Here is a 13186-nt window from a genome sequence, read left to right as displayed (position 1 = left end):
GTTGTATTATATTATTTTGCGTTATGTGTTTTATAGAAGTATCATGTAAAACGTATGAATAATGAATATAATACGTGTACTTGCATTTTAAATACGAGATACGGACAAAATGCGAGACTGGCCCCAATATAAAGGTTATAGGATGGTTTTGCAAAGGTCAATAAAACAAAACTTAATAGCTGTCATATTGGGCTAAAGTTCAAAACTCCAATGTCCCATTAAATTAAACAGTGTATATAGTGGCTGGCTGAACAATGATTCACTCGAACCAGAGGCGTGTTGGAAACGAGTTGGCGGTGACGGCGGCGGCGCCCGTGAGGTCGTGTCGCAGTCGGATTATTTTCGTTCGTTTCCCCGTCATAACATCATTCGCCAGTATTAATTTTAGAAGAAGACGACGGCAACAGAGAGGAAAAAATATCATATTAATTGTATCTCGTCTTGACAACGACCGGTGATTTATTATCAGCAACGGTCGTGTAATGTTCCGATGGAATTTATATTGCTCGGTAATAATTTCCGTTTTCGTGTCTTGGCCCGCCAAAAAAAAAAAATAAATAAAAATAAATAAATAAAAGAAAATAAAAGAAAAGAAGCGAAATTCGAACTGCACGGCGGCGCGCGCAAAAAAAAGAATTACTAAGGGTTTAATTTATTAACAAGCAATTTCCACTTTCGTTGCTGTGCCGGAGAAATAAATTGAAAGACGGCAGACTAGAACAATATATATATACATATAATATGTATACAGTGTTGTACACACACACACATCGGTATCTATAGGTATATAATATAATATGATAAAACCGCTAAACGGAGGTGCTGGCTGAAGGCACAGTCTACGCCGGCGATAAAAATTCCCAGCAATATGGTCATTGTGAATAAAACATCCGATATTAGACGTAAAAAAAAAATATACCATATTTGAATAACCTCTTGCGTGAAATGGAGGATAAATTACATTTGGAACGTATACAAATGGAAAACCGCTGGTGTTTTATTTTTCTTTTGTATCGTTGTGTAGCTTAGGTGCTCACATACACACACACACACACACACACATACATTTTATGTGTACGAAATTTCTGGTTTTTTTTTTTATTATTATTTCTATTAAACAACAAGTCATCCGGCTTTTGAACTTTTCAATAAAAACGAGGTATCCAAGAAATCCACCTACAATATAATGTATGTACGCCCGGCAGCATTTCGGAATATTGGCAATATGTGCAGGACGAACCGGAGTGTCTGCCTGCTCCCCTGAGCAGAAAACCCTTTTGCAAAATGCATATACGAACGGTATTCGAATCTCGTTCTATTGTCTTTGTAAAGAACAAAAAAAATTATTCATATAAAAATATATTTACTTAAACTCTTTTTTCTTTATATTTTTATCTGCATTACGAATGTCATTGTTATCGAATACACCACACTCTGCCATAAAACGATAACTGCAGTAGTGTTAGCTTATAGGGGGATGCAAGGCCATTAAAAGTATATTGGTACATGGATATTATTATATTGTTATTATGCACTCGCAATATAAACGATTCGTTAGGACTTGACACGGACAATGCATTTTATTTTAATATTATTTGCTACACGATACATTACACCATTTGCAGTAATTAGATTTTTTACGTAAGTAGAAATAGATACTAAAGCGTATTACAGTTTACTTTAGAACACGACGAGCATTATAGTATTATTTTTCAACCACGCCGAAGTACCTGCTTATCAAATGTATGTTATATAATATACAATATTTTTACTATCGGTGCATTAACCATATTGTAGGGACAACCGTAATTTTTTAGACTATTAATATTATTGTGTTGGCAAGAAAGGAAAAACTTATGTATCATCGAATAAAAGTACAAAATAACATGATCTAACTCGTATATGGTATATCTGTACTTACCTACCTGTATAGTTAATATGTACCAATCAAATACGAATTACAATTTACAATAAATCACTATCGCAAATCATAATCACAAATAATTTTTAATTTAAAACCATTTGAAATATAATAAGGTCTCGGGAATGGTATTTTATTTCAACTGCAAACGTAATTTTGATAATAAAACCCTCATAATATAATCGTTCCGTATACAGTGTATACTATACACCTTTTCTATAATATGGAGATTGTAGATGCTTAACGCACTGGAATTGAACGAGGTGCCTACCTAGAAAAAATAACTAGAAAATGTACACTGCGTTTTTCTTGTCTACGAAAAGACGACAAATAGGAAAATATAAATAATAAAAAATAATATATATATATATAAAATACACGTCGTTTTCAGTAGGAAGATCACGTTGGTTAAATAATTCATCCTTTTTCTTCCCAAACTACATATCTCTTAGCTCGTCAAGTGTAAGTAACTCTTTGTACAGGTTTTTCGTACGTTTTGTTATACATTATGTAAGGGAATGTGTGTAATATTATGATGCATGGCCAAAGTACAGCCGGCATGTTAAAGAGTTTGTATACTCACTATATATATACCTATATTCATGTAACGTTTCTGGTGAATTTCTAACCGTATATTGCCATGGGTTACCCAATATTATTGATTCGCATTATAAAACGATAAGAAATAATAATACTGTGCGGGAAAATCGGTAAAATTACACCTTTAAAAGATTTATAATAAATATATTTTGGTTTCACTTTAACGGACGCTTAAACGTCATTATTATACCGAAATGTTCTACACTATTATATTATATTATAAGGTACTATAATAATATGTCTATATGATTATTTATAGCCACGGTATAATAGGTAATGGAGATTCTGACCATTATCGCCAAACTCAAATAATTATAATTTTAAAAATATTTACTTAATTAGATTAATATAGCTACGATACTTCATCATTATTCGGCGGCTATTTTACCGTTAAATTGTTAGTTAAAACACTAGCAGTAGTGCAGTACCTATACTATATAATATAATATTATATTCATTATAAGTTATAACCCTCGTCGGTTCATGTCTTAAAGTTTTGTATTAATTTATAATTTAATGTAAACATCCTACTACAGCGGCGGTGTACAATCAATAATAGATAAGATTATAAAAACCAAAAATTTTTATAAATCAGACCTCTATAAACCTACCTTCTAAAAATAATATTATATGATTATTATTATCATATTATAGGTACGTTACGATTATTTATATTACTTAAGCTAGGTAATCAAAAAATCCATGGCACGCTACTCGATATTTTCCTCCTCAACGTATGTTTTTGTTATAAGTAACCATGACAACAAAATCGGATGGAAAAAAATATCTGTACCGAGTCCAAAAACATATATATATGTAAAAATAGAGATTTTATAGATGGCAATTTGTATGTAATAATATATTTATTTTCATTACGTCGAATAGTATTTTATCTATATACGAATACGTTCGAACGTATACTCAGTTATTACCAGATGAATTTTACTATAGTCTCCTTGCGGGCATAATAATATAAACTTCACAGTGGAAATAACGTTTAACAATGTTACACGAGATGTTTGGTTTATACAATGGAAATATACGTTGAAAAAAATTAACTCATAACTATAAATAGAGAGTTTTTTGTCTTACCGTTTACATGATCTTATTTTAGTTTTATCGGTAAAAATGTTCAACTTAAAATAAATTGTCTTTAATATAGTATAATAAAGGACAATAAATTAAAGAAAATAATGATAATGTGTTCACTTACCTTCGGATGTGCTCGTCGCGGAAATGCCACTTTCGGATCGATCTGTAAAAAAAAGAATTCATTAATAAATAATTATAACAATGGTATAAATACAGGCGGTTAAAAACGAAAATCTTATAGTTGTGTATGCAGTAATCATACGTAATGTAACTCATACCCATTCAACAACCAACACATTAAGTACCTAACTCATGTAATAAAAAGAGCTGTTTCGTCTGTATCTTACCTAATAGTCGAAAGATTAAGTATATAGCAGCAGAAAGCGATAATATAAAAAAATGAATGTCAAAATTTAAAGTCAATAATGATAATAATAATAAAAATCTTAAAAGAAATTTATATTTGAAATCTTATTGAGTAAAACCAAAATCGTTAAGTACTTTAAATCGTTGTTCCGATCAAAACCAATAAATATTTATTACGAGCAAATAACTTAAGTTGTGTGCAATACAGAATGCTAATTGCGTAAGAATAAATTTACGTAGCGAAAATGAAAATCCCGTAAGGACGTGGAAGAGATCACTTAAAGTTCAAACATCGGTTACGAACCGGCCTTTGGGATAAAATTAAGAAATAATATACGCCACCGCCGCGGATTTCCCGTTATAACCTTTTTATCAATTGGGTTTGTACAACTCGAGAGCATGAGAAAGTCACCGCCGTTTCCATAGGCGCCTGTCAAGACTAGTATATGCGAACAAGGAAAAGAGGATTTGAAAAACGCAGAGATAAATAGTTAAAACCGTCACAAAAAGACTAGTTTAATAATTGGAAAACTGGCGTACACAAAGGGGCTGGGAAATACGTGACTCCTGTGAATGACAGCAACTTTTCACCGGTGTTCATCACTGATAACAACTTTCTAGAATATATCCGATTACGGAAGCCGATGTGGAATTAATACGGACGTCTTTGGAAAGACTATCAGTGATTATCCGACGCAATCTCATTGGTAGAAGCCGCCACTGTCGCCGTCTTTCTCATATTCCATCAACGGTGGCGGCGGTAAACGATCGCTTTTTTTTTTCTTTTTGTAATGACTCGAAAGACCTTTAACAATTTTGTGCAAGGCTGGGCGTTGGGGGTGTTGTTCACCGTGACTTGATTGCGTCCTTTATGTTGAACCCAACCGGAAGTAAATAACTGACATCCGGGCGTGGTGCATCGGAAACGCGCCCGCGGGATTAAAACGATAAAAAAAAAGAAGAAATCCGTATCCGACCAAAACGAAATGTGCACAAAAGATCAGGACAATTCGCGATCGGAAACAATTCGAACACCAGTGCGTGCGGACATTTCAATCGTTTTAATTCATTTTGTGGGGAATAAAGTATTTAACATTTTCCAAAAATGGAGCATAATTATTGTTAAGTATTATAATGTATAGGCAAGCAAAACTAGAACAATTATAAAATATACATATGCATAATATAATCAATAATTGCTTGTTTAGTTCAGATTATGCACAGTTATATAAATTAAATAATATTTAAATAAATAAAAAGCATGTTTGTTATTATGACGGGTTGTTAATTTTCGATTATAAATAGTATTACACTGGTTGTTTATTATTTAAAATTTTTGTTTTATTGTAATTTATAATATAGAAACGTACAAAAATTTTATAATATCATAAATATATTTATTTCATTTTTAAAATATACTATATACACCCCACCTCTACATTTTGTTGAGTAGTTAATTACCCAACATAAAATACAGTGCAGCAGAATTGTTATTATACTTAACTAAAAATATTGTAAATGTACTTAATCGTTTAAATCGCCATGTTTCTTTTAGAATTATAAGTAGCTGTAATAACTATGATAAGGACGATATATTATATTTTTATGTGTCTAATTTTGACCAAAACATTTCGTGAGTTATAGTCGTTAAAAGTTTGATAGTCAAGTTAAAAACGTTTAAAGATAAAATAACAAATGTGTTTTAGTTATTCCTTGCTTTCCTAGTGAACGCCAAAGAATGATTATTTGATAAGAATGGATTTTATGTATTTTGTGAAACATCTAAATTTAAGGTTAAACTATAAATTATTGTTCAATTTAAAAAAAATCCATACGGTTAATTTCCTTGTTCGATCGTATTTATTTGCAATTTATTATTCTAATCGTATATTAATAGTATAATTATTAATTTTAGAAATCGTACAATAATGTCGTTAAAATATTATAATATTAGTGTGAATGATTTTTAACAGTACCTATTAAGTATGATGTATAAAGTTATTTTTTTTAGACCCTGTTATTTTCGAATTAAATGAAAGAAAACACGTATTTTAAACTTAATGTTCGAGACATTGAGAATGTATTTAAATACTATTACTAATAAACATATTACATTTGATTAAAGCATAGGTAATATGCACTAAAAAAATCGATAATAAATGCATGAGCGATATCTAAAAGAATAATTTTTACACGAAAAGAGAAAAGGCTTTGGTGGCCGTTATTACGGTATAGTTCTTAAAAATAAAAAAAAACCGTCCGGGTTAGAGGGCGTAATGAACTTATTTGAAATGACTCGTTCAAGTGGGCCACGTCGAAATAACTGACAAAAGAAAATTTCCCTCGATGTCTACACGAGTGGGCACTTGAAAGCTGTGTCTTTGGGTGCCAAGTGGATTTTTCTCAGTACCTACCTATCCTCTAATACCCATGGAATTTCAGAGATTTTTTTTATGCATTACCCATTGGAAATTTTTTTTAAAGCGACAACGTCAAGTTCCGCCCTACTTTATGGAGTCATATATATATATATAAAAAGGCGACGACAGAGAGTACTCGACCTGTGGCTATGGCAACACCCTCTACTCTGAAACGTGACAGTGTGCGTGCGCTCTCTCAATTGTTCCACAGCTCAAACCGAACAGACAGAGAGTGAGTGTGAGGGAGAGAGAGTGTGAGTGTGTGTGAGAGAGAGATAGAGAGAGAGCAAACTTGTCGAGTCGGCAGTATTGTCAAGTGTGCATGTCTAGTTATGCACGTTGTAAAGGCTATGCCGTGTACTCGAACAAAAGGCCTCATCTAGTATATATGCATAATGTGCATGTTCATATAATATGTGTGTGTGTACGTTTTTTCGTTATATTATACACCGCCAGAGCCAATGCCATTACAGCTGCAGTGTCTCATTACCCGGGTTGCTGGAATACTACATGTAAAAACAGTGAAATCACTAATCTGTCGTACAGCCACACATGTTTGAAAATGTCACGTTCCCACTCCAAAATAATAAGGTTTAGTAGATTATCATTCATTTTTCCTTGCGTCCTGTTTTGCATTTGTAAAACGTTCGATATATTCGGCGACAATACAAAACTGAGTATAATATTCAAAATATCAAAATACAATTCGAAGTAGAAAAATAACACAATTAATATTGTTTGTGTTTAACGACTATACATAATACCATTTATTATAGATAGTATCTATATAATCGGTGATTAAACATACATACACATTATACACGTATATATGTCTCAATACATTAGCGAAAACGCTTTAGTCTGCTGTATATGAAATATATATTTTATTGAAAATTATACATTTTTTACCTACACGAGTAATAGCATATACCTAAACGTAAATTAATATAATTTTAAATATTTTTAGAAATGCACAGAACTATAGCATGACAAAAAAATACAGTGCTAACTTTCAGAACTTACTACACATTTTTTCAATCAACATTTATTTTTATAAATATCAGTATTATAATTGCATTCTTAAAAGTTGTTATTAAGTTAATCACAAATTAGGAGAGCTGCAGGCTATATGGTAGGAAAATCAATAAAACTACTCGAATAAACTTTTCTGTAAAATATATGGTTACAATGTTGTTTTTTTAAAGAAATCGTTTTTGGTATCATTGAATGAATAATATTTGACAGTTTGATCTATTACGACTTTCAAAGTAATGGACAATATATTTTCGTTATAATATTATAACGTTAAATGTTTTTTTTATGTTTTAAACACTTTCCCAAAATGTTTTTGCGCTGTACTGCTTAACTTTTTCATATACTGCCTTCTAAGATGAATCATTTTTTCAAGATGTTACTTTAGGTTTGTTAAAAGTTTAAACAACATTAGTTTTATTTTAAAAAATAAGAGAAAAAATACGAATAGTGACGAAATTATATTTTATATTATAAAATATAACGTTGGGTATACTACACATAAAAAGTTTTCATAAGTTTTAATTTAAATACTTACATTTTTATGATTTTTAGGTTAAGCAAAAAAAAATTAAATTTAGAATCTCAGCAAGTATAATAGTATTGTGCTTAAAATACATATTATTATATTATAAAATAAATCTTTAATTATTTTAATTAGTCTAAATAATACAAAATTTGGAATCTTTGAAATAAATTATATTTTTTAAAGTTATTAAGTATAGTTTTTGTTTTTATAGAATAAATTAATACTAGTATTTATTGTATTTCCGAAGTACATAACAATCTATATGTGTTTATCTACTACGTTTATAGTTTTGGAATATTTTAATTTTAGTATAATACATAATATGATATGGTATAATGGACTTCAAATAATATATACTTTAAGCTATTCTCTTAAGAGTTTAGGACAACATGACAGCGTTATATCTTAGAAAATACTGAAAGGATTTAGAAATGTTCAATAAACCAACTATGTGACCAATCTTAAAAACAAACAATAACATTTTTACAATGTGAAAATAGAAAATTGTCTTTTGGGATGTACCTTAGGACCCAATTTTATTAAAACTATATATATTATATTGAAAAACAACAGATCTTTATCCTCGACTATTTAACGTTCACTTTGAACTTAAAAGTTCAAACTTTGTACTTCTCATTAAAATTAAAGATATCTTTAAATTGTTTTAATTAATATTGCATAATTATTGTTTCTTAATGTTATTAAAATGCTATTATTTAATATAAAGATTTAATCAAACTTTCAAAACGATAAAAAATATAAATAAATTTTATATTTTTAGTGAAAATATTCGTAACATATTATATATAATTAAAAACGTATTAAAGGATTAAGTTAATATGAGTAATTTACATAATGATTATAACAATATCAGTCTATGTGGCCTTATAAATAATGTAATAATTTGTATAACCCAATTTATTTAGTACACAAGCATATATTTAAGCAAAAATTATGTATATTGTATTAGGTACTTATTGTTTTTAAATTGAATATATCATGGTAACTTATTATTTTCACAAATTATACAATAAAAATAATGAATTTAAGAATCGCAGTGAATTGGCTTCATAGAAAGACATTTAGAAAATATACTTTTATAAATATTTATTGGTTTAAAATAGAACATTTCTATTTCTACTCAACATCATCAATATTTGGCATTTTGAGAAATAAAAAATATTACAGTTGTATGATTAGAAAGGTTAAAAATAGTGAATGATTGTATAATAAATGTTGATTTGCAGTCAGATATTACAGCTAACACTATATATAAAAAAAAAAAAAATAAGTAACCCTGCACTAAAGTATCCTTTTAAGTCCGAAATAGTAATATTGCGAATGGTTGGCCGAGATATAACCCCTCATCCCCCTCTTATTCCATCGTCTGTGGCAGCAATGGTACCTGAAGTGACCGTATTAAAACCTGGTTACCAACAACGTTCGTGCGCTCCACGCACACACAAACACACACACTCTATCGCTAACGTTGCTGGCGGTATATAATAATTCAAAATGAAATATGACCTTAAAGCGTTTTGCCAGTGGATCGTTTTAAGGTAGGTATGAGTATTATTATACGGGTGTGTTGTAAGTGTGTGTGTGTATGTGTGTGTTTTGTATTATATTATATATAGGATAGTGGTGTTGGGCAAACGGAGAGAGAGGCAGCCAAGACGCACAATGTGTGCTCTGCCGAAAGTTCGCGCCGAAAAATGAGAAAATATCGCACGACATCGGATATGGGCTTTTTATGATATACCTTCCTGACACCTATCGTCTTCGCGGACACGTCCTTTTTGACGGCGGGCTAAGTGTTTTTAGCCGAAGGCTCATAATTATTATGGACCAAAAAAATATAATATATTTGAAATGTTATTCGAACATCAAACATCACCTACACCTAATCATAATCAGTGACGGGCTACGGCGGTTAAGGACGTTGGTATTCTTATTTGCAATAATTGTTTACGATCCCTTTCGATAAATGTTATTTTATTCAGTGTATCTCACGGGCTCATTGTATGGTGCATTGAAATGTTTTGACGCGTTCTGAAGTAAGCCGACCGTGGTATACGAATTAATAACAACGTAATAGTTGCCGCCGTAGAGAACACGACCGTCAAACGGTTACGGTCAAACGGCGGGCTAAACAAAAACACACACGGACGCTGTATACAGGGCCACTAAATCAAATTGCTTGTGAAAACACGACGAGTGAAAACTCAAAAACAATAATTGAATGTTTTTTTAACATTTTATTTCTGGAGCTCTTAAATCAACTTCGTCCCATCATCACACGCATCACTATACATACAAACACACACACACACACACACACACACACACACACACACACACACGCACACACTCGTATATCGGTAGGTATTTCAGTATTTGACATTTTGGTTTTTATTTTAACGGTACGCGAACATCGATTATCGTTTTTATTTTGGTTGCGCGCGTCTAGTAAACCGTGAAAAAGCCCACATGGATTATTGTTATTATTTATCGCAGCTTGATAAAACAATTTGAATAATGCACGCAGTATTACCGGTAATTAATTAAATTAATGCCAACATCACCTTGAGCCACCGTAACACCACCATGCGTTCCTACATTAATTACCCGAATTTATGGTTCCAACTCGTGTAAACAATGGAAAACGGTATTCGAGTATTAATAATACCGATGAAGTTTTAACAGATCAATTTGGTATCGTTGTCCTTCTTTTAGGTAATAATATTAAATATTTCGACATTCTTTAATAGGTTTTCCAATAGTTATAATATTATATTTTTCACTAAATTATAGAATATTGCCTAGGTATACATTATATGATTATTAATTTTAATCCGACATCATTACATTTTTGTGATTAGCAACAATAATGATTTGTAATTATTGTGCATTGTGACTTTTGCATATTATTATTTATTTTTTAACTTATTCACAATATTATAGATGTTGTATAATATAAGACATAAAGATTCGATTGTAATTACAATAATTTATACAGTTGCGTTTAACTTATTAAAAGTAAAACAAAAAAACAACACGTGATGAAGTATAAAGAGGTCTATCCACATAAAATATAAAACAAATTAATTTCTGAATGCTATTGAGTTGGTGTACCTGGTAGGGATGTAAAATATATTTATTGTTGTTTAGCAGAGATTACGTTTATAATGAAAATTGCTTTATTATACTTGCCACGCCGTGTATAGCTATACGGTTGTTTTGAAAAACTATAATCGTAACTTTCATATTAAAATAAGTTGATTTAGTGTGTGGAAATATTATTTCGTTGAACAATCTTAGTAAATCCGGCTATAAGTCCGACGTTAAATGCCTCAATAAATAGGAAATAAAAACCGTCAAAAGAAAGTGGTTGGTGCCAATTTCTCGAAGACTTAGAATGTTATTCGTTCTCTTCCAAAAAAAAAATGTGACCATAAATCGACAACCACCCACACTCCTCTTCATCATACATACACACACACCTAACGTGAGCTCTCGCCGAACTGATATTATCGATCACGTTACATTCGGTTCAATTCCTTAGTCTTTGTCAATGGCGATATCGTTTATTTTGTTCGTATAGATTGAAAAACGAATACCTAGGAGTGAGGTCATCGGCGTTGAAAGTGAATTATTAATTCTGATCACATTCGAGTTAGGATCAACGCCCAAAAAGTTAAATATTTCCCTACTAATACTTCATTATGAAACTTCGCGTGCGATAAAAAGGAAGATTTTAAGAAGTTTCCTTCATCTAGATTAAAAGGGCACGTAGGATTTTTATTTATTTATTTAATTTAAGTTGGCTTACAAGATAGGAGAGTGTCAAAAAATATTTTTTCCTACTCCCCGGTACGAATTAACTCTGATTGTTGTTGCTTGAACTCTAGTGTAGGTCGTAAACTCCTTGGCGGTGGCGCGTGGTGGTTTGTCGAGGAGAATCAACCGGGTCGTTGTCATCGGACCTTGCAGGGTGAACCACCACTCGAAAAGGAATAAGACCGAAAAGGAGGACGAGCGCGGTGTTGAAAGTTAAACCAAAATTACGAAAACAAAAAACAACCATTTAATATAATAGTCCGAAAAACGTAACAATACGAGCACAGGCATACCTACACAATAATACGTAAACGTGAAGTTTGAACGCCACGTAAAAGGATCTCTACTCCAATGCTGTGAAAGCAAAGTTAAATGAACCGCGGTTATACACTGAAATAAAAGGCACTTTCAGTAGCACTACTGCCGCCGTATTGATTACAAGGCAAAGCACATAGGCAATTTGGATGCGCGCATGCATGGAATACCATCGCACCTAGGTATTTCAAAAACCGCGGTAGTGGTATAGTGGATCATACGTACATGGATGGTGTGCGAGTTCGATTGACGTTCGAAATTCTCTGAAGTCAGAAAATATGTTTTTTCGTAACGAGTTAAACAAATCTCACACACGCAGGCACTGTATGATATTTATTTATTATTATTTTGAAATAACTACCAGAAATATATTCTCATCCCACGAAAGCCGTTTTATCGTATTAATAAGGATTACGCTATTTATTTGCTAATTATATTTTTATCGAGTTTACGTGCAAGCCCATGCACAGTACGCTCAATTTATCAATGGAAATTTACATAATTTTATTTTGTTTATATTTTTATTTTATTTTATTTATTTTAAAACACTAATTAATCTTCCATATGCTGAGCAATTTAGACGTTCGAATTATGTTACCTAGATATTCCGGTTGCATTGGTAATTGACAAGTATTTAGAATTTAGATTAATGTAAGTAGCTTTAATTTAAATTATTTTGATTAGGTGTGTTATTAGTGTATATCATTGTTAAAAAGTATAAAACTGCCTTCTTAATAAAATTATTATATTATTATTATTATTATTATTATTATTATTACATTATTTTATTATTCACCATAAATATATTTTTTTGTTTTTTTTTATTAATTATTAAGTAGGTACCAAGTAGCAATAAATGTTTTAATGCAAAAACATTAGGTTACAGAAGAACTATTGTTTTCCGGATGATTTCTTTCAGACCGGTAGCAGACGTTCAAAGTTTTTAATTAATTCATAATAGACAAGCAATTTCCAGTAGATAACTAAGATACAACTGGGCATTCACAAAAAATTAAGCTGTACAAACCATCACGCTGAAATGTTGAAAAGCGTTGAGTTTTAAATAATGAA

General features: G+C 31.0%; 1 protein-coding gene across 11 annotated transcripts in view; it reads right to left on the bottom strand.

The window, feature by feature from the left end:
• Positions 1-13186, bottom strand: part of LOC132952934 (RNA-binding protein Musashi homolog Rbp6) — a 401189-nt gene that overhangs the window by 135201 nt on the left and 252802 nt on the right. For all 11 annotated transcript variants that reach the window (XM_061025455.1, XM_061025453.1, XM_061025459.1 and 8 more), the window contains one exon: positions 3735-3776. In XM_061025455.1, the coding sequence (XP_060881438.1) occupies positions 3735-3776 (42 nt within the window). The remainder of the gene's footprint in view (positions 1-3734; positions 3777-13186) is intronic.

Source organism: Metopolophium dirhodum, chromosome 9 (genome assembly GCF_019925205.1).
Source record: "Metopolophium dirhodum isolate CAU chromosome 9, ASM1992520v1, whole genome shotgun sequence".
NCBI classification, from domain to species: domain Eukaryota; kingdom Metazoa; phylum Arthropoda; class Insecta; order Hemiptera; family Aphididae; genus Metopolophium; species Metopolophium dirhodum.
This window is presented reverse-complemented; position numbering and strand designations above follow the sequence as displayed.